General features: G+C 45.3%; 1 protein-coding gene across 1 annotated transcript in view; it reads left to right on the forward strand.

Annotated features, from left to right (window-relative positions):
• PSMD12 (proteasome 26S subunit, non-ATPase 12) overlaps positions 1–23,554 on the forward strand; it is a 694,608-nt gene that overhangs the window by 115,311 nt on the left and 555,743 nt on the right. The window contains exon 2 of the mRNA XM_044085094.1: positions 16,035–16,094. Coding sequence (XP_043941029.1) covers positions 16,035–16,094 — 60 coding nt within the window. The remainder of the gene's footprint in view (positions 1–16,034; positions 16,095–23,554) is intronic.

Raw genomic sequence — 23,554 nt, forward strand, 5'->3', positions numbered from 1 at the left:
AAAACTGGCATTACATTACAGGAGACAAATGGACTTTGCAAACAATAGACAAAGGCTACAGGTTTCACTTCCACACTCTACCAAAAAAGAGAGGAATGCCAAACCTTCCACCAAGCCAGAAATCAGAGGCTCTAAAACAAATCATCAGCTTACTAAGGATGAGAGCAATAGAAAAGGTACCATCTATGGAACAAGGCCAAGGATTTTACTCCAGACTATTCCTTGTACCAAGAAAAGAAAATCAATGGAGGCCTATTCTCGACTTGTCCGCACTGAACGCATATCTCATTGTTCCAAAATTCAAGATGCTGACCCTACAGCAACTTCTTCCCATGTTGGGCATGGAGTCTTGGCTGGTGACTCTAGATCTCAAGGAGGCATACCTGCACGTCCCTATACGACCAGATTGCAGAAGACACCTCAGATTTCTTGCAGGATCAGAGCATTATCAATTCTCAGCATTGCCCTTTGGCTTATCTACTGCGCCCAGAGTATTCACGAAATGCCTGGCATCAGTAATTGCACATTGCAGGCTTCAGGGAATCCAAATCTACCCATACCTGGACGACTGCCTAATACAAGCGGACAGCAAGACAAAAATAATAAAGGATTTGGCCTATGTCATACAACTGCAAGCCTTGGGATACACAGTCAACATACAAAAGTCAAGACTAGTGCCATCCCAAAGGATAACATTTTTGGGTGCAGAACTGGACACAATAACTCAGATGGCTTTTCTCACAGAAGAAAAACAAAAGCAACTACCAGTCTACTTCATGGCATTAACAAGACAAACTCAGCTTACTGCAAGGAAAGTCCTGCAGGCCCTGGGTTACATGGCATCCTGCATAATCTTGATTCCACATGCCAGGCTGAATATGAGAAAATTACAATGGTACCTAAGGAATGTATGGTCTCAACACAGACACAGTCTAGAAGCCCTGATACCAATCATTTCATGCCTGAAAAAGAATTCCTGTGGTGGGCTCAGGCCTGCCAGATCAACAGAGGATTGCCTTTCCACAAACCACATCCAAGGCAGACCATCACCACGGACGCCTCAGACCTAGGCTGGGGGGCACACATGGAAGACAAGTGTATCCAAGGCCTATGGTCCCAAGACCAGCTAAATCTACAGACAAATCTAAAGGAGATGCTGGCAGTGAAGCATGCAATTGAGGCATTCAAATCATTCCTCCAGCAAGGACACCTGCTGATAAGGACGGACAATACCACAGTCATGTGGTACATCAACAAACAGGGAGGCACACATTCATACCCTCTATGCCGGATGGCAATGGACCTGTGGAACTTAGGCCTGAATCTCATCATCCAACTGCAGGCCAGATTCGTACCAGGAAAAGAGAATTCACTAGTAGACAGCTTAAGCAGAACTACCACGGATGCTCACGAATGGATGCTGCATCCAGACATCTTCAAAACCATAACAAAGAAATGTGGAATGCCAGAGATAGACCTGTTCGCCTCCCCACTCAACCACCAACTGAAGAAATTCTGCTCAAGAGCATACCACCCACAAGGCTGGAGGGTGGACTCCCTTTCTTTCAGCTGGAAGGCCCTGACAGTATATGCCTTTCCACCTCTCCCATTGATGTACAAAGTTCTACTGAAGATCAGAGAGGAACAGCCAAAGGTAATTCTGATAGCTCCAGACTGGCCAAGGCAGCATTGGTACCCGCTACTGAGAAGCATGTCTCGGACAAACTCATGGCCTCTACCTCTATGTCCTTTACTTCTAACGCAGAACAACTACAAGACCCTGCATCCAAACTTAAAAACGCTGCAGCTAACTGCTTGGAAAATTGCATAAAACAAAACCAACCTGTTTTATCTCAGAGGGTTAAGGACATTATCCTGGAGGCTCAGACCCTCCACAAGGAAAACATATTCAGCCAAATGGAAGAGATTCCTCATTTGGAGTGCAGCAAAGGGAACAAATGTCACACTGGCAAACCTAGCACACATCCTAGAATACTTAGCAGAACTGTTCCACAATGGCCTGTCCTATTCTTCCATTAAGATTCATGCATCAGCAATTTCAGCAGAGTACAACATGGATCCTCCTGTCTTCTCTCATCCGCTCCTCAGACAATTTTTGAGAGGGATCAAAAATGTAAAACCTCCAAGGAAACCACCTCTGCCTGCATGGGATCTCAATTTTGTGCTAGAAAAATTAACACTTCCCCCTTTTGAACCAGCAGCAACAGCAGACTTACAGTTCTTATCTTGGAAAACTGCCTTCCTGCTAGCAATCACTTCAGCAAGAATGGTATCCGAGTTACAGGCATTAATGGCAGTGCAGCCTTTCCTTATCTTTCACCAGGATAGAGTGTCTCTGAGAACCAGTCCTACTTTTATGCCAAAGGTGGTATCCAGGGTATCCTTGAACCAAGTTATTCATTTACCTACATTCATCCCTAACCCACAGAACAGGGGGGAAAAACTACTACACACCTTGGATGTACACAGACAACTGCGCTACTATCTGGACAGAACTAAGGCCAGCAGAAAAACTGACCAGCTTCTGGTAGCATATGCAACAGGAGTGCAAGGAAAAGCAATTTCAAAACAGACAATTTCAAAATGGATAGGAAATTGCATTCGATTCTGCTACTCATTTCATGGAAAGACAACTCCTGAAAATATCAGGCCTCACTCCACAAGAGCTACAGCCACCACTACAGCTTTCCTACGAGGAGTGGCTACCAAAGACATTTTAGAAACTGCTACTTGGAGCTCCGTGCATACATTTGCCAAGAATTACAATCTTCCTTTATACTCCAGATCCCGAGCAGGTTTTGCAACTGCAGTTTTACAAGGGATCTTAACTACACCATCATTATCTTAGTGCCTCCTCCCCCAGTTTGGCTATGGTATTCTACCCATATGTTATGACTGCAGATGCATCCTTGAAGGACATAGTACAGTTTTGTACCTACCATAAATGAGGATGTCCGATAGGTATGCATCTGCAGTCAGGATTACCCACCCTCCTTCCCCTCTGTGGTATTCCTAGGGTACTTACCCCTCTCTTAGCTAGCTGGGGGAATCTATTATGGTGTATTTGTTTGTATGTATATATGTATATATACTTTTTGATTTCTACTGTTTGGAATTTTCTACTTTTATACAAATTTAGCCTCCTAGAGGGCACCTGGCATCTGGGGCAAGAAACACTGAGGAAAATGGCGTCGGCTGATGCCTTTATACCCCAGGAGCTATGACGTCGGGTGAAGTGCGACATCAGCCGAGGCCAGACCCAGACTTTGGAATCCGGCCGACCGAAGGGCTGCCTGAGGCAGGACAACCCATATGTTATGACTGCAGATGCATACCTATCGGACATCTACATTTATGGTAGGTACAAAACTGTACTTTCTGGACATTGTTGATGATGCTTTCTTGGAATCTAGCCTTTCCCCAGGCACTTTACCTCCAGCTCCCAGAAAACCTGACCGGTATTACAGAGTACCCGATTCTCACAAGTTCCTCTTCAAGAATCCTACTGCGGATCCAGAGACCATTTCCCAAGGACCAAAGGGCATTAAGGCTACTGCTGCCAAAAATCCTAGCCCTTCTGATAGAGATTCTAGATCCTTGGACAGATTGGGTAAGAAGGTATACACTTCTGCTACTTTGGCCCTTAGGGCTTTAAATTGCCAGTTTCATATGTTAAAGTACCAGCAGCATATTATGGGACTACTTTAACCGAAAATGATGTTGATTCCTGACTGTGCTGAACACAAATAATTACAGGATTTAGTGCATTCTGCAGAACAAGTTGGTAAACATACTTTGCAGGGTGGTTTTGACTCTTTAGAAGCATCTTGCAAGCTGCTGTCACTGGGTCTGTACTTAGAAGGCATGCTTGGCTTAAGGAGCAAAACTTGCCAGATCATGTTAAAGCTAAATTACTGGATACTCCCTTAAACCAAGTCCGCCTGTTAGGCAACAAAGCAGAAGAAGTCATCAAAAAGATGGAGGTAAAAGCTAAATCTATGCAAACTGTTAAGATTTCCTGCAAGTACAGCCTCCCAGATTTAGTAGGCATTGGCCTTCAAAGAATTGGTCCTTTCCAGTCTCTTCCAGGTCTTCTCAGTCCAAACCCAGGAACAGCAGACCACCTAGGTTACAGTCTCAGGCTACGCACAGGCCTAAGCAGTGGGGGGCTCCCACTCCCAAAGTAGTAAGGTACCCCCTACAGAAAAATGGCACAATGACTTAACCTCAACCTTTCTAAGCCCTGTTCCACTGCCTGCTCCCTTAGGAGGAAAGCTCGCCCTGCATGCAAAAAACTGGGAACTCATTACCCAGGACAAATGGGTTTTGAATATAGTTTCCCAAGGATACAGATTCCACTTCCACAGCCTACCAACTCCAAACGGTTAGCCAGACCTACCCCCATATCAGTGGGCAGAGGTCCAACAGCAGGTTCTGTCTTCTAAATATCAGGGCTATTCAACTTGTCCCAGCAGAAGAAAGGGGGCAAGGTTTTTATTCAAGACTTTTCCTGGTAGCCAGAAAAGACAGCTCCTGGCATCCTATCTTGGACCTTTCTATTCTAAACACCTTTTCGGTAATCCCAAAATTCAAAATGCTAACACTTCAACAGCTGCTTCCTATGCTAGGCAAAGATACCTGGTCGGCAGCCTTAGACTTGAAGGAAGCTTACCTGCACATTTCAATAAGGGAATCTTCCAGGAAATACCTATGCTTCAGGGCAGGCTCCATGCACTCTCAGTTCTCTGCACTTCCCTTTGGCTTATCTACTGCACCCAGGGTATTCACAAAGTGTCTAGTTCCAGCCATTGCATTTTGCAGGCAGAGAAAAATTCAAATATACCCATACTTGGACGATTGTCTGATTCAGGCCGAAAGCCAGGACTTGCTGTTAAAACATCTGGCATTCGTAAAGAAACTTCTAACCTCTCTTGGGTATACCATAAACAAAAAAAAAATCTCGCCTAGTACCCTGCCAACAGATTGTTTTCCTGGTAGCAAGCTTGAACACAGCTTCCCAGATGGCTTTCCTCACTCCAGAGAAACAAGTTTATTTGACAACCTACTTCAAACTATTGACCACAAAGACCCAGCTATTTGCAAGGAAAATTCTGCAAGCCCTGGGGTTCATGGCCTCTTGCATTCTACTAATTCCATATGCAAGACTGCATATGAGAAAGCTACAGTGGTATCTAAAAGCCTATGGTGTCAACATTCTCAGGACCTGGAATCAATGATTCCTATCATTCCTTGTATAAAGACAGAGTTCCTGTGGTGGGCAGAGGCCTGCTACCACAGCAAGGGGCTCCCTTTCACTCTACCCTCTGCCACCCTAACAGCAGATGCATCAGACTATGCTGGGGGGCTCACTTGGCAGGGCAGTGCATTCAGAGCAAATGGAACCAGAGTCAGATGCACCTGCATATCAACCAAAAAGAAATGTTAGCTGTACAGAATTCCCTGACAGCCTTCAAAGACCGCAGTCTTCCAGGACAGGTATTGGTAAAGACAGACAACACCACAGTTATGTAGTACATAAACAAGCAGGGGGGAACCCACGCGTACCCTCTCTGCAGACTAGCCATGCCTCTATGGAACACAGCCTTAAGCTACCAAGTGCACCTGCTAGCTCAATTCCTGCCAGGCAAGCTAAATTCACTGGCAGACGACCTAAGCAGAAATCTCATGGACCCACACGAATGGAAACTGGAGTCAAAAATATTCACCCTCTTGAGGAACAAATGGAGGAATCCAGAGGTAGACCTGTATGCCTCCCCTCAGAACTACCAATTGGATAAATTCTGCACAAGGACTTCCCACAGTCAAGCTTGGAAAGTGGATGCCCTGTCCTTTACCTGGGAAAGCCTCTCAGTTTATGCCTTTCCCCCTCTGCCTCTCCTCTCGAAGTTTCTGCAAAAGATCAAGCAGGAAATGCCAAGGACAGTACTGATTGCATCATACTGGCCACACCAGCACTGGTTCCCACTCTTGCGCAGTATGACACTACTGGAACCATGGCACCTGCCTCAGACCCCTTCCCTGCTGTCCCAGCAGGCGGGCCAGATTCTGCATCCTCAGCTTCAAACCCTGAAGCTTGCAGCCTGGCTAATTTCTTGAGCTCTCCAATAGCATTCCTCAGTAAGCAGGTGCTAGATGTCATTCTGGAGGCAAGGATGCCTAGTACTAGAAAATCCTATGCTGAAAAGTGGAAAAGATAGTGTTCCTGGAGCCAGACTCAGGGGATGGGCAAAACGGTGCCTAGCTTACCTCGTATTCTTCAGTACTTAACAGAAATGCTCCACAAGGGCCTATCCTTCTCGTCAATTAAAATTCATGCCTCTACCATTTCAGCACATTATAATACTGAGCTACCCCTCTTTTCTCACCCCCTGCTAAAGCAATTCCTTAGAGGGGCCAAAAATTTGACCCCCCAGGAGAGCCCCTACTCCAGCCTGGGACATTAACTTTGTATTGGAAAAACTCACTCTCCCTCCCTTTGAGCCAGCTGCAATTGCAGAGTTGAAATTCCTATCTTGAAAAATAGCCTTCCTTTTAGCCATCACTTCAGCAAGAAGAGTGTCTGAATTACAGGCCCTTATGGCAGTGGAACCCTTCATTATCTTCCATGCAGACAGGGTTTCCCTCAGGACCAATCCTTCCTTTATGCCCAAGGTGGTGGTCCTAAATCAGTCCATTCATTTGCCTACCTTTTTCCGTAATCCACAAAACAAAAGAGAACGAATACTGCACTCTTTGGAAGTGCACAGACAACTCAGATTTTATTTGGACAGGACTAAGCCTCTCAGAAAATCTGAACAGCTGCTAGTTAGCTTTGCTGCAGGGGCAGAGGGGAAGGCCATTTCAAAGCAAACCATTTCTAAATGGATAGCCCATTGCATTCATTTCTGCTGTAAGCACCATGGAAAACCTACCCCACAGGGGATAAGATCACATTCCAGCAGGGCTGCATCTACCTCTACAGCCTTTCTCAGAGGAGTCCCTACCAGGGACATCCTAGCAGCTGCTACCTGGAGCTCTGTACATACCTTCACCAAGCATTACCACATGTCTATTTTTTTCTAAATCCAGAGCTGGTTTTGCCACTGCAGTCTTGCAGGGCTTAATAGCTGGCCCTAATGCTCTCTAACTTCCTCCTCCCTTCCTTAGCTTTGGGAATCCACCCAGATGTGATGACTGCAACAGTGAAACACGAAGAACATAGTACAGTTGTGTACACTTACCATAAATGTAGATGTTTGAGTGTATTCACTGTTGCAGTCCTCGTTACCCTCCCTCTAGCCCCCTGACTTCTCTTGGCTCTAGCTTTCCTTCTTCTTTGGTGTATTTAAGCTTTCTGGTGTATTTGCTTTTTGATGGAGGGTGTACCATAACATGTAATTGCTTCCCATTGTGGGGGCACCTGACATCTGGGGCAAGAAAAACTGATGTAATGGTGTCGGCTGCATTTTTTTATACCCCTGACGACCTGACATCATGGAAGAAGAGAGAGCATCCGATGCAGGAATCCAAGACTCTGGTATTCAGGCCGCCTGAGAACTACCTGCAGGCAGATAACCCAAATGTGTGATGACTGCAACAATGAATACACTCGAACATCTACATTTATGATAAGTGTACACAACTGTACTTTCTTTGCCATGCTGCAGCTGAACGAATAACAGTGTGCCAAGTGGAGTACTAATTGCGTCTGCTGCTTCAGTGTTTAAAGTTAGTGGCTTTGTCAAAAGCCTAGTGATTCAGAGGTATAGTGAGCCAGAAACCAAAAATGAAAAAACTGAATTACTTCGTACCTTCCGAACACTCTGAAACCAAGTCCTGACAAACTAAGTCCTTGGGTAGAATATTGTTTTCCAGACCATAGTCACTCAAGTCCTGCAATATAGTCACCTAGCCAGCTCTGTGACTTTATTGTGTCCCCATAAGCAGTGCTGAGTTGCTTCCCAGTTGCCATAGGGATTGATTTCTACTTACATGCTGTATTCGCAAACTGCTATATGCAGCTCACAGCCTGTCCCAGGCAGCATGTACTCCCAGCACATTCGGGGGTCAAAAGTTAAACCTGGGAGTATAAGTAAACTACATATAAGTCTCGTCACAGGAGAACAAGCAGTCATAGTACTTGCCTAGTGAAGTTGGAACTCAAACCATCCACTGGTTAATCCTACCCTCTAGCATAATTTCTTCACTGTTGAGCTTTATTCTTCCTAACGTTTTGACCTACCGTAGTTCCATTTTAAAAGTCTGGACATTCAGAACTGTCAAGATTCTCCCAAGCATTTGCTCGTACATCATTTCCCACCATTTATTGTCTGCTTCCTAGAGCCCTTCAGCATCCCTCTCCCATCCTCCTAAATATCAATTCATAGTATACTGTAAATACTTGAAGATTAAATGTTGTTATAATGATTGTATATGTATTACAGATGTTCTTCATATTAATCACTGCTGCAGTAGCCTAAGCTATATGGGTAATACCCTATGCAGGATAAAATCTATATAGCATAGGCTACTGCAGCAGTGATCATTTGAACGTCATATGTTAGGTAAAATTTACTTGCACAGCTGTACTTCCTGCTTCAGTAGTGCTTCCTGTCCCTTCAGGTAAAACAAGTGATGTTATGTAGTCCAATCTCACCTACATTCTTACGCGTGGGTTCGGAACCGAATATCTGCTCCGACTTGGCCAACTTTACTAGCTCGAAGTCTCTCATTGGCTGGGCCTAGCAGGTATCCCTTGCTGCACTGCTCCATAACCTCAGATCTTGTTTGCCGCTCGTGTAGCTAGGACGTGGTCTCGCTTGGCTGTGGCTAAGTACCTTCTCCTTTTCATTTTCTCTTGAGAAAATTGTTAAATTTCAACACAAAATCTGTCTTAATAGCTATTTTCTTCTTGTTGCTGGTTATTGTGTGTTAGTTGTGAGTAGTTGGTATCCCTAACTGTTCCGGTGGGCTAGGCCCATTTGAGTTAGAGGACCTAGTCCTCCTTTCTGTGTATTGCTTTTTGCTTAGGTTTTTGTTGATTATTAGAGCTAGCTAGCTCTTTATCTTTTCCTTGTTGTGGTGTGTGTGTGAGTAGTAAAGAACCGTTTTACTTGGAGGTTCTTTGGTTGCTGTGGTACAGTGATCTGTAGTTTTCCCGCCTTGCTACGTTGTTCAGTGGTCTTGTTGTGACAAGATGTCTAAGGAGCAGAAGGAACATAAACCTTCCGGTTTAAAAAAATGTTCCAAGTGTAGTTAAAAGATGTCCATCACGGATGGACATTCCGTATGTGTTTATTGCCTAGGAGCAATTCATTTGCAAGAGTCTTGTAGCTTCTGTCACGCCTTCAGTCCGAGGGTGCTCCAGGAGAGAAAAAATAAACTAATATTGAAGGGACTCATGAAACCTTTGTTTGAGGAGTGTTTGGACTCTGCTTCTGGTTCTCAGTCCAAGTCTAAGGCTTCTAAGGCGAAGAAAAGATCTCCGGCTCCGTCTGTTTCTTCGGAGCCGCCGGAGAAACTTGCTAAACTTGACTCTACCTCCTCGGCTCCTATGTCCTCGCTGCCACAGGAGAGGTATCTGTTGTACTGGAATCTACTTTGGCTTCTATTTTACTGGAACCTATTCAGAGGCATGGCTCTCCTGACAGGAGATCCCTGTCCTCCAAATCCTCCAGGCTTTCTGATTTGGATGTAGATAGGGTGGTACAGAGTCTCCTGCAGTCGCCGGTGTTGGCAAAATTATTCTCGGCTCCGACCCAGTCGGCTCCGGAGCCTGTTCTGATGCTTGTATTGTTGGTTCCTCCTCTGAGCACTTCCTTGTCTTCGGAGCCGGAGTGCTCAGCTCCGAGTGATGTTATTGCGCCGGCGCCGATACCCCTTAAGGGTTTATTGGTCCCGACGTCTGCTCCGACCCTGTCAGCTCCTTCCACAGGCTTCAGCACTTGGGTTTCCTCAGTCGGGCCCGAGGGGGATACTTCGGGACACCTATCTGTTCCGAGCCTCCCTCTCGGCGCATCGGCTCGGGGGACCCCGACCATGGCCTTGGAGGCCCGTCGGTCCTCGGGTTTTGGGGGGATCGGCCTTCGAGGCCATGCAAACGCACCGGCCAAATCATCAGTTACATCACCCGGATCGGTCATTCTGTCCCCATCCACCCCGGCTAGAGCCTCTGACGTCCCCCTATCCGTAGATGGCGGAGCCCAAAGGTTTGGGGATACCCCTATGAGTGGTCCCCAACTTTGAGGGCCCCCCAGAGTCTGTGTCCCCCAGAAAGAAGACGTGCAAGAGGAAGCACATAGACTCCCAGGACGAGTCTCTCACTTCTGATACCGACCTCGAGGAGTCGGAGGGGTCCCCCAAGTCGTCCTCTGATGAGGTCTCTTTCTCCAACATCCTGGAGATTTTGAGACAGAGGGGCGACTGGCCTTCCAAAACCCCCTCCGAGGAGGAGTCTGTATTCCTCATGGCCTTTGGAGCTGAACCCTCCGCCTCCTGGGTGTGTCCACCCTTCGAGCTCTTGGATTGAATCTGTTGAAGGGTGTGGGAGAATCCTGACTCGGTGGAACCTGTACCCGGAAGGCCCAATAAGTTTCTTTCTGCTCCCCCGGGGAAAGAGTTTCTGTCCAAAGGGGTTTCTGTAGATGCCATGGTGGTGGGGGCGGCCACACAGAAGGAAGTAGCCGAGACTTCTTCCTCCATCCATCCTCCTAACAAGGAGTCTAGGACCATGGACCGGTACGGGAAGCGTACCCTTTCGTCAGCGACCTTCACCTTATGGTCACTGAACTACCTTTGTCATTTTACTTGGCTCCGGAGAGATCTCCTCAAGGAGTTAGGAGATTCTCTAGCAGGTAACGTACCTGAGGCATTAGTGCACACGGTTAACAGTCAGGTGTCTACCCTCAATTCTATTGTCAACTCGTCCATGAGGCTCATATCTTATGCAGCCGAGGGGGCTAGTAGTGCAGCCAGTACGTGAGTAGCTCTCAGGAGGCAAGCCTGGTTGCGCCTGTGTCATTTCACGGAGGCCTTCAAGTCTTCCTTCATTGACAATCCCTTTGATGGGTCCAAGCTTTTTGGGACCAAAGTGAAAGACTCCCTCACCAGGTGTGAGCAAGAGGGAAAGACCCTGTCTGCCGTAGGGGTCCATTTTTCCCTCCCCTCTAGGCCTTACCACAAGGCTTAGAGAGGTGGGAAGATGTGGTTCAAAAAGTCGCAGAAGTTTTTCCCTGCCGCACAAGGTGAGTCCCCCTCCAGAGGCAGAGGAGGGGGAGGTTATTCAGGAAGGCGCCGCCCTAGAGGCAGAGGAGGGCCCCGCAACTCGGGTGACCGTGATTCCTTTTGAGGTTCTTCCTACCATCGTTCCTGATGTGTTGCCTGACTGTGCTTCTCCGGAGCCAGTCGGGGGTCGCATATTGTTATACCCTGAAGCCTGGGAAAGCATCACTCAGGATCGATGGGTGTTACGAATAGTTCCCGGAGGTTATGTCATTCCCCTTTCGTCAGACCCCCCCTCCAGTCAGAAAAATCCCGGGCGTTCCACCCAGTCAGTGGGATAACGCAGCCTTAGAAGTTTCAAAGCTGCTAAAGAAGAGAGTCATCCAACCTGTCCCCTCAGACCAAATCAGATTAGGGACTTACACAAGACTCTTTTTGGTGCCGAAAAAGACCGGGGACCTGAGACCCATTCTAGATCCGAATGGTCATCCTTCAGTCCATTTTTCCGTTGCTGGAAAAAGAAGTATGGATGTGCTCCATCGACCTCAAGGATGCTTACTATCATATCAACATGGACAGGGCATCCAGGAGTCACCTACGCTTCCGGCTGGGAGCCAGTCATTTTCAGTTTCGTGCCCTGCCCTTTGGTCTCACCACAGCCCCCAGGGTGTTCACCAAGTGTTTGGCGGTGGTGACAGCTCACCTGAGACGTCAAGGATTCCAAGTGTTTCCGTACCTGGATGAATGGCTCCTCACCGCCCCCACCAGGCATCTACTCATCCAAGCCAGGGAAAGCGCTTAAAATAAATCAGTCTTCATTTTTTGCTACTTGATTGTCTCTTGTGCTTGGTCTTCGCATTTTGTGTTTTCGCTAGTTTGTTCAAGCTTTTGTGGCTCACAGCATGCCACGTTTATAGGCGCAGAGTTAGACACCGTCCAAATGCGGCCCTTCTTGCCGCACAAAAGGATCAGAGTATTACAGAATCAGGTTCACGTGTTATTACCCCTCAGTAAAGTACAAGCGAGATGGGTTCTCCAGCTTTTGGGCACCATGGCAGCCACCATTATGCTAGTGCCTCTAGCGAGATTACATGAGGCTTCTTCAATGGCTTCTCTTTACCCATTGGTCTCTCCAAAAACTTCCCCTTTCCCACCAGATCCTACTCTCAGACCTATGCAAACAGGATCTCGGTTGGTGGCTATGCTCTACCAATCTGGACGAGGGGAAACTGTTTGTTCCTCCATCACCTGTTGCCACAGTGACCACAGACTCCTCCCAGATGGGGTGAGGGGGGCATTATCTTGGCAGGACGGTCCAAAGCACGTGGCAAGATCGCGAGGTACATCTGCACATAAATGTCCTAGAGATGAGAGCGGTGTTACTGACGTTGCGGGCACTTGAGCTCTCTCCCTCTGGGGACAATTGCGATACACTCGGACAACATGTCCGTTGTATGGTATCTAGACAAACAGGGAGGGACCAGATCTTACCCCCTGTGCAGAGAGGCCATGCAAGTGTGGCAGTGGGCAGTGTCTTCCCAACGGTTCCTAGTGGCAACGCACATTCCGGGGAAGGCCAATATGATTGCAGACAGGCTGGGTAGAGCTATTCTCATGCCTTACGAGTGGTCCCTGAACCCTCTGGTTGCGGAACAGATATTCAACAGGTGGGGTCAGCCTTGCTGCGACCTTTTTACCAATCCCGTCAATGCCAAATGCAGCAACTACTTCACCCTGATCCCCTGATCCCCCCACAGGGGGAATCGCCCAGAGACGCTCTAGTCCACGATTGGCCCTCCGGTCTGCTCTATGCTTTCCCTCCGTTTCCTCTGTTACCAAGAGTGATTCAGAAAGCCCTATCCTTGGGAAGCAAGATGATTCTAATTGCCCCACACTGGCCTCGCCAAGTCTGGTTCTCCTTTCTCCATCCCTTCGTTGTGGATACTCCTTGGATTCTGGACCCAGTTCCAGACCTACTGACACGTATGTCGGGACAGTTCCACCCATCCCTGCGGACCCTCAGGTTGACAGCCTGGCTACTCCACTTCCGTCATTAGTCAGACTCCATTGTTTTTCACCTGAGGTTGTGCACATTTTATCTTCCTCTCATAAGTCTTCGACTAGGAAGATTTATTCCAGCAAATGGAAAAGATTCTCGGTTTGGGCTCATGCCCAAGGAATTGACCCGTACACAGCCCCAATTTCTGCTGTCTTGGAGTTCTTGTCCATGCTCTTTCAGCAGGCTCTGCGCCCGCCACCATTAAAGTCCAGTTGGCAGCTATTTCAAGTTTTCATACCTCCTATGAGCCTTCCCTTATGGCCCACAAACTTTGTAAGGCCTTTCTAAAGGGCACCTTATTATTCTGACCTCCTATTTCAGAACCTATTTTGCCCTGGGATCTAAACTTTGTTTTGCAAGCCCTTACCTCCCCACCTTTCGAGCCGGCTGCCACCTGCGTGTTAAAGTTTTTGTCCTGGAAAACAGCTTTCCTAATAGCCAATACATCAGCCAAATGGGTTTCGGGAATTCAAGCCCTCTCCATAAAACCCCCGTATTTGATTTTTCATAAGGACAGAGTTTCTATTCGACCTAATTCGTCTTTTTTCCCCAAAGTTACATCTACTATTAATCTCAATCAGTCTATTGAGATGCCAGTGTTCTTCCCTCAATTTTCGAACAAGGCAGAGTTTAGATTTCATCAACTGGATGTGCACAGACAATTGCGATTATATTTACACAGGACCAAACACCTACGAAAATCTGACCAATTGTTTGTTTCCTTTTCAGAAAATAGAGCGGGGTCCTCTGTTTCCAAGGTTACCATTTCCAGATGGATTTCGAATTGTATTTCCTTTATTTATTCTTCAGCAGGAAAAACTCTACCGTTCCCCGTCAAGGCTCATTCTGCTAGGGCTGTTTCCGCATCTATGGCATACCATGCCAGACTATCTTTGGATTATATTTGTGCTGCAGCCACATGGGCTTCCCCTCACACTTTTATTACTCATTACAAACTGGACGTGGCTTCTGGGGGCCGGGCTTCCTTTGCTTCCACAGTCCCCAGGAGTATCTTCCTTTGAGCCTCCCAGGATAGAGGTGCTGGGGACGCTGTCCCGCGAGTAAGAATGTAGGCGAGATTGGACTTGTACTCACCATAACATTCGATATATGTAGTCCATCTCGCCTCACATTCTTTCGTACACTCCCACCTGCCCCCTTCCTGGAGGATCTGGAGGTTAGGATTGGTACTAGAGTACCCTTCAGTGGTGGTTTGTTTTTTCTTACCCTCCTTGATAGTGTTTTACCTTATTGGGTTGTTGTTATGCATGAGGTGTGATTGTGGGGTTCACAGCAAACTAGATCTGGGGTTATGGAGCAGTGCGGCATGGGATACCTGCTTGGCCCAGCCAATGAGAGACTTCGAGCTAGTAGAAAAGTTGGCCGAGTCGGAGCAGATATTCTGCTCCGAACTCACAAGTACGAATGTGAGGTGAGATGGACTACATACATCGAACGTTAGGGTGAGTACATAACTTCTTGATATATTTAAACATGGGCGGCCACGGCGGTGGTGCAGCGGGTAGCGTTGTCGCTACATAGCAAGAGGTTCTCAGGTTCATTTCTCAGCTGGGGTGCCTTCTGTGCGTAGTCTGCATGTCCTCCCTGTGGTCGCGTGGGTTTCCTCCGGGTGCTCCGGTTTCCTCCCACATCCCAAAGACATGCAGTAGCTGGATTGGACACTCTAAATTGGCCCTAGGTGTGAGAGTGTGTGTGTGCCTTCTGTGGAAGGTTGGGTGCCGGGCTTTCAACTCGACACTGTAAAACTCCACTGCCAGTCATGAGCGGACAGATGAGCCGCTGTGGCGACCCCTAACTCGGAAAAGCCGAAAGAAGAAGAAGAAGAATTTTAACAAACATATTTGCTACCTTTGATACTTCATTTGTGATTTAAGTATGCAGAGTTGTTATGTTCTGTTCCTTTGGACTTGGGTCATGGCTAAAAAGATACCTTTTGCAGCCCATCTCCCAGTTAACAAATGTATGCACGTACTTGTATATAAACATTGAGAGAAATTATTGTACTTTCTTATTTATTTCCTTATGTCTTAAATATTATGCCACTGTTTAGTTATAGGTTGCCTAGTCTGTTTAGCAGAATAGATTTGACCTTGCTAAGTAAGCATTTTTCCTCGGTGTGATTTATCATGTCTTATATTCCCATATGTTCAGAAATGTTTGTATGGATTTGTTAGGGACAGGGATGTATGGGACACTGAGTGGCCACTGGCAAGCTTGCCATTCTTGGGGGCGGGGATGCCAACTTATTTTGGCCTTATACCTAATGGAAATAAGGTGGTTGCTGCAGACAAGTGTATTTGCAGCAAATGTCAAGTACAAGATTGCAGGAGCATGTCTATCCATTACTTCTCAGCTAATTGGTAAAATAATAGTGGGAGGAGTTAACAGGAATTGCCCCTGTTACTGCTCAGACCTACCAGTGATAATTTCCCTCTATTCCTGCTTCTTTCCTGAGGTTAGGACAACATGTTTTGCTGTTGGAAAACAGAAAATGGAATTTCTATGAGGCAGTATTAGGATTACCAGAGTAGCAGCAAGTGAGAAAGATGATGTTGGAAATCAGGGAATAAGTATAAATAAATTCATATTACCAAAAAAAAAGATATAAAAAGTTGATGCACCTGTTTGTCTGCGACAGGCAGGCATTTTAGAGCTGGATATTGGGTCATAGAATGGAACTACTATCTTTTTGACAGTTTTATTTTTTTTCTAGGATGGACGACTACAAGAAGCTATCGAGACCCTCCTGTCTTTAGAGAAGCAAACACGGACTGTAAGTAGTATGAGGTGGAAACAATTAGAAATTTCAGTTTCACACTATAATTTTTGTTTTCTGCGTATAACACAGTAATGAAGACAGAATGTAACAATTCTGTTCATTGCTCTTAAAGCTTGGTTAGTCTTGCTAAAGAGAAATCCCCAGTTTTGATGACTACTAATGCAGATGTTTGGAGTTTTATTGTGTAGTACTAAGATTGCCAAGATTTTCTAGGTATGTTTTTTTGAAGAGAACAGGCAGTAAAAATGGTAGTCACCCTTTCATATTTTATACAGGTGTGCTACCAAGTGAGAGGGTCCTTGCATACGAAAGAAATTTGTATAGTGTAGTAATGTTTTGCATCAGATGGGTTTTATTATAAATGTGTTCTTCCTCTCTGTTGTGTTCTCTTCAATAGTAAATCGTTTACATAGCTGAAATAAAGGCATTGGCCATGTACAGCCTTTTTGTTTGTGTAGACTTGCACTGTAATTTGCCAAAAGATATGCACACATTTTAACCTATTTCCCCCAACCCGATGATTATGTTTTTTTTGCCTGTCACACTTGCAGCATAGGGATTCTGTGATTTGTTATACATTCATACTGAGTCATGGGTCAGCAAAAAAAAAAAAAAAAAACAGTGACTTGCAGCACTGTTTAAGTAAATGGAGAAGAGTTATCCATCTTCCTTTGGCATAGAGGCTTAAAACCCTGACTATGATCCAGCTAGCTACAGTTTGTTTAACAGCTCAGGTGCATGCCGTAGCTGACAAGTGGGGAGAGGAATGACAGGGCCATTCCTGCTCATTACTGTTTAGAGGTGGGATGACGTGACATGTTGGTGTGGCAGTCCATTCTTTGCATTTAGGTGGAGACTGGGGGTCAGGCTTACAGGAAGATTTGGGTTAGCATTCCTCACTTAAAGAGGGGGGACAAGGATATTCCTACATTATGCCTGATTGTAGGCAGTGGCTTTTAAAAAGTGTCAGTATGTAGGTGGTACGATTGGCGTCTATTTAAAAAAAAATACCAGCTTAGCCAACAGTATGATGGCCATGTTGTCTCCACGCCTCTTTCCGGTAGTGGCATGATTCATAGTCCAGTGACCTGAGGTAGTCTCATCCCAAGAGACAAGACTGGTCTGATGAAATGCTCCACTGTGTGACAAGGAAGGAGTCCTAGGGGAAAGTTTGTTGATGTTACCAAAATAAATGAGTAAATAAATAGAGGAAAAGGGTCTTATTTATTTTTTTGTTTCTCTGATGTAACATATTACCAAACGCCATTCTGAGAGAAGAACTGGAAGACTGAAAGATTATTGTTGCCATGGCAGTCCCTATGATGACCCTTTTTGTTTTTTGTAGTACAAGAATTCACTTAGCTTGATTTTGATACATTGGTGATTATATAATATGTCATGATGAAAAGGTCTTACTTTTATGTTTGAGTTTTCTTTTAAACCCAAGTCCTGCCTCAAACAACATGCCTTGTACATGATGATGTTAAAGTTGCCTCCTGATTTTTTTTTTACACTAACAAAGATGTATTTAGGGCCTAAAGTCTCTTCTTATAAGTCGGGCTTGTCATTTCTTAGATTTGTTTAACTGTGCAACTTTTCATGTTTACATGGTTCATTTGTGTGTAATCCACACAGAATACCCATACTCCTTGATAGGCTGTAGTAGAATACCTGAATCTGTTAATTTAATTGTGATTTTTTTTTTTAAGTAAACTTACAAAATCAGAATTAAGCATTTTATGCAGTATTGTTTCTAGAGCTTTGTAAGAAATTGTCTCATGATTCGGTATACATCCAAGGGGATAAAACTAAATGCCAAACAGTGTATAACTGTATCCTTTGGTAAGCATACCCCCCCCCCCCCCCACATAGTTATATGTCACAGAGAATATTGCTTCTATAGAACAGTGTTCCAAGTACTTCTCTTACTCTGTTCAGACATAATTTGGATGAATGAGTGGGTAACCGCAAATTTAATCCCGGTACCCCCAATCCCTCATTGATGGGGAAAACCTGTAATTGCCCCAGAGTATACTTTTTCGGCTCATTTCTGGGTTATTCATTTGAAAAATATAAAGGCTAAAAGGTACCACTGAAGTATTAAGGCTTGGCTTCTTAAGATAGTAAGTACCTGTCTTACTTTATGTCTTCAAGTTTGTTTTTCAAGGTTTGTATTTTTTATCAGGAGCAGTTTCATCAAGTAAGACAACTTAATTGAAAATGCTGCTTTCAAAGTGGTACAAACTAGGCATTTTTTTTTTTTTTTTAATGAAGCGGATACAATTCCCCCACATTCCCTTCCTTAAATGTTACCTTCTCGAGGATTGCACCACTTCAAAGAAAGGGCATTATTTGAATGATTTGTCATATTTTACAGAAATACTTCCAGTTAAATTGACTACTGTCCTTGTTAGTGTGATTTTTCTAAAACAACACGTTTTGTCTTTATGAATTAGTGGGATGTCGTTGTCCTGTGACTACTAACTTGTGTATTTATATTACACACCCTGTTCAGTGATTCCTGAAGGATTTTGGCATATTCATAGTTTAACACCTTTTTGTAGCAGTTTCATCTGAATGTTTTGCCATAGTTGTACATCATTTTTAAATAGGTAATTTAACAAGTATTTTTAACACCTTTATTGAATTATCATTTAAGACGCAGGCAAACGTATATTTATATAAAAGAAAATATTAACATGTTCACAGTTACAAACATTATCACATGTATTTCTCTCTGTGCAATTATCAATCCAACATTACATAAATTGCTCAATTCCTTACTTCCCTTAAACCTCGCTCCTTCACCACATTATTCTGTATTGTTCTCACAATTTCAATTTTTTTGTATGTAGTTTGCTTCAACCCTTTTCTAAAGATCTCACTTCCAGTTCTTTTATCTCTGTTACAGTATTGACTCCTTCAGATACATTTGGTTTATACACTGATTTCCATTTTCTAGCAACTGCTTTTTTTGCAGAAACCAGAATTAAACTTATCAAGGCCGTAATATGTTGAGGCAATTCATATCCTATGTCCTAGCTCAAAAAAAATCTTTTCCTTAGTCACACCCGTTTTCTCACCAAAAGTCTAACAAGTCATTACACTCCCAAACATTTGATGTGAAGTTGTTCAATCTTGCCGTTCAGTCTTCACTGATGGTTTCGGAGCCGACCCATCGGCTTCGATACGGCCGTTTGCAAAGCTCAAGATTTACCAGTAGCTCGAGACCAAGCCCCTTATCCCATGATGCACTGCTGGAATTACCTCAGATCTAGTTTGCTATGGCATTTATCTCAGAGGTTCCAATTTTGCTCGAGCCAAAAACGCATTTTTCGCAAGTTGTTCTATAATATTTGATGTACCTTTTGGTATTATTCCATAGATGAGTCATAACGTAGTCTCTGTAGTTTCCTATAATCTCTCTTCCCTTCGTGTGCTTGTTAAATAGTTTAGCTTGGCTGTAGTGGCCTTGTGTTTAGCCTGGTTGTTTCTCTAATTATATACTGGTGTGTGTGTGTGTGTGTGTGTGTATGTAATATATATATATATATATATATATATGTGTGTGTATATATGTATATATATATATGTATATATATATATATATATATATGTATATATATATATATATATATATATATATATATATATATATATATATATATATATATATATATATATATATATATATATATATATATATATATATATATATATATATATATATATATATATATATATGTATGTGTATATATATATATATATATATATATATCCAGTGTTGGCCCTTGGGCCATTGTTTAGAGTGTGTGTGTGTTTTCTTAATTATTCTGGCTAGTTACCTGTTTCTCTAGGCTTGTTAACTTTGAGCCTAGACTTGTTTTTTTGTGATTTAACTGAGTTACTTATTTAGGCTTTCTTTAGGCTTGTGTGGCTTTGTTTCTAGTGTTAAGCCTAAACGGATTTTTCTTGGATATGTCTGAGGACAAAGACAAACACCCAAAGTCTGGATTCAAGAAATGTCCAGACTGCGGGCAAAAGATGTCTGTGTCGGATTGGCATGTTCAGTGCGTTTATTGCTTAGGTGCTGTACATCTGCAGGAGTCCTCCAGTGTTTGCCACTCCTTTTCCTCGAGGGTTTTATTGGAGAGGAAAGGGAAACTTGTTGATAGAGGGTTGCTGAAGCATCCTTTTGCTGAAGCTCTGAATGACCAGGATGGGGCCAGCAAGTCCTCCAAGTCTTGAAATCTTCAGGAGACTCCAAGATTCAAAGTCTAAAAAAGTGGAGGATTCCGGGACATTGGCTCCGCAGCTCTCGGAGCCAAGTGTCTTTTAGTTTTGGAGCCAGACCACAGTTCTAGAGCCGGTATCTTAGAGACCTGCTTCTCCACTCCTTCAATCGGCACCATTGGTGCACTCCTCTAGGTCTTCTGTCAGCCTCTCGGATTTGGATATGGACCGATTGGTGCAGAAGCTCTTATGGGCATCAGGCCTTGCTAAATTGTTGTCTACTCCGACCCTAGCATCAGAACCGAAGACCACCACCCCGGATTTGACTGCTCCTCCTCTGAGCCGTACCGGACCTTCAGAGCCGGCGGGGGCCAACCTGCTGATCCTGGAGCCTTTGGAGCCGAGACCTGCTCTGGTATCCTCGGTTCCATCTACTCTGATGTCCTCGGCACCGACCGGGGACTCTAGGAGCCGACACTCTCCTGTCGGGTCCTGAGAGGATAGTCGCACCGACTTATCGGAGCCTCGGCTCAGATGAGCTCGGCTCCTACCTCTGGCTCGGAGCCCACGGCCTCGGTGCGGGAGGGGCTGGCGGTTCCTTCGTGTCCGTCGACTCCTTCTCATCGGAGCTGTGATGCCTTCAAAGCCATGAGGAGAGCCTTGTCCCCAAAGACATCTTCGACACCAGATCTGCCCTCTTCTTCCCCCAAAGCGCCTGTGTCCGCTTCTGACTCCATCATCGGGCTAAGCATAGAGACCCTGAGCCTCAGGTAGCCCCACAGGGCGCCCCCTGCTCTTCCGAGACTTCCCCAGAGGCTCCCACTGATGAGGTCCCCAGGGAGAGATTGTGCAAGAGGAGACACATGGACTCCCCACAGGAGTCTTTGACATCTGACACTGACTTGAATGAGTCAGAAGGGTCCCCACGATCCCCCTCTGAGGATATCTCCTTTGCGGAGATACTCAGAATCCTTGGGCAGAGGGGTGATTGGCAGTCCAAAAGCCCTACTGAGGACGAGTCACTTCTCCTGAAGGCTTTCAGGTCTCAACCTTCCACCTCTTGGGTGTTTCCGCCCTTCGATGAGCTCATGCAGCTGATGTCTCTGAGGGCGTGGGAGTCACTGGAGTCCATGGAACTTGTCCCTCGGAGGCCTAATAAGTTTATTTCTGCTCCCGTAGATAAATCCTTTTTGTCCAAAGGAATCCCTGTTGATGCCATGGTGATGGTGGCGGCCACCAAAAAGGAAATGTCTGAGACTTTCTCGTCTATCCATCCTCCTAACAGAGAGTCCAGGATCATGGATAGATATGGGAAACTCATGTTTAGTTCAGCGACATTTACACTCCGATCACTGAACTATTTGACCCATTTCACCAGACTGCAAAGAGATCTCCTTAAGGAGTTGGGAGATACTCTTCAGGGTACTGTAGCTGCAGAGGCTTCCAACAAAGTTGCCGCTCAGCTTGCTACCCTAAATTCTATTGTGAACTCGTCCATGCATCTCATATATGCAGCTGATGGGACGAGTAGGGCAGTGGGTACAGAAATTGCTCTAAGAAGACATTCCTGGATGCGCTTGTGTTCCTTCGCGGAGCCCTTTAAGTCTTCATTTGTGAACACCCCTTTTGATGGCTCATCTCTCTTTGGGCCTAAAGTGAAGGAAATTTGACCAGGTGTGAACAGGAGGGAAAGACTCTCTGCCGCTGGAGTCTGTTTTTCTACCCCTACTCGGCCTTACCCCAAAAGGCCAAAGGGGAGGCAAAATGTGGTTCCGAAAAGCCCAAGGAGCCTTTCAAGACACACATGAAACCCCCCTCTGGGGGCAGAGGAGGGGGTAATAATGGAAGATGCCGCTCTCGCGGCAGAAGGAGTCCGCAACACCAGGGTGACAGAGATAATCTCTCTGGTCAACCCTATAAGCGCTCCTGAAAGGAGGCCCGACTGTCCTGCTCTGGAGGCAGTCGGGGGTCGCTTATCTTTGTACCCAGACGCCTGGCTAGATTTAACAAACTACAGCTGCGTACAAAGTATTATTTCCAGGGGGTATTTCATACTGTTCTCCACTCCACCCACACCCACAAGGAGAATCCTGGACGTTCCACCCAGTTACAGGGAACAAGCAACTATAGAGGCCCACAAGTTGCTAGAAAAGAGTCATCAAGCCAGTCCCAGCAGACCAAATAGTATCCGGAACTTAGTCAAGATTCTTTTTGGTTCCAAAGAAACAAGGGGACTGGAGACCCATTTTGGACCTCAGCAGATTCAACCAATTTGTGAAGAAAGAGAAGTTCTGGATGGTCACGCTACAGTCTATACTTCCCTTTTTTAGGGAAAGACAATTGAATGTGCTTGATAGATCTCAAGGATGCGTACTACCACATAAAAATGGCCAGGCCATCCAGAAATCACCTGCGTTTCCGGCTGGGAGCCAATCATTATCAATTTTGAGCCCTGCCCTTTGGTCTCACTACAGCCACCAGAGTGTTCACCAAATGCATGGCAGTGGTCACGGCTCACCTGAGGCGTCTAGGATTCCAGGTTAGTTTCCATAACTAGACGATTGGCTCCTTACCTCCACCACCAGGCATCAACTGATTCAGGTAAGAGAATACATTCTGCAATCACTTAGGCATTACAGTCAACTCAGAAAAGTCTGCCTTGTCACCATCGCAGCATATCGCCTTTATTGGGGCAGAGTTAGACACTTCAACCACCACTCTGACTACCAATCGAGAGGGTCTTTCTTCTTGGCCAGCATGTCAGCTCATTGGTACGGATAGACAGCACCAGTCTCAGAAGTTTTAAAAGTATTGTGTTTGATGGCTGCAGTGATCTTGGCCATACCATTAGCAAGGATGCATATGCGGATTCTTCAAGCTGTTCACTCAATGGTCTTATCAGGAACTTCCAATGAATCACATGATTTTAATGACAGACTCTTGCAAGAGAGATCTCCAGTGGTGGTTGACGTCTCTTCATGTAACCATAGGACGTCCCTTTGTACTACCCCCTCCAGTAGCCACTGTGACCACGGACGCTTCCCTGATAGGGTGGGGGGGGGGCATTTTCAGGGAAAGACTGCCCAAGGCACATGGACGGATCAAGAATCACATCTGCATATCAATGTTCTGGAGATGAGGGCAGTACTTCCAGGGCTGCCTTCCTCTAGGGACAATTGCAATTCAGACAGATAATATGTCAGTAGTCTGGTACTTGAACA

Source organism: Protopterus annectens, chromosome 10.part0, assembly GCF_019279795.1.
Source record: "Protopterus annectens isolate FY-2018-M chromosome 10.part0, PAN1.0, whole genome shotgun sequence".
In the NCBI taxonomy this organism is placed as follows: domain Eukaryota; kingdom Metazoa; phylum Chordata; order Ceratodontiformes; family Protopteridae; genus Protopterus; species Protopterus annectens.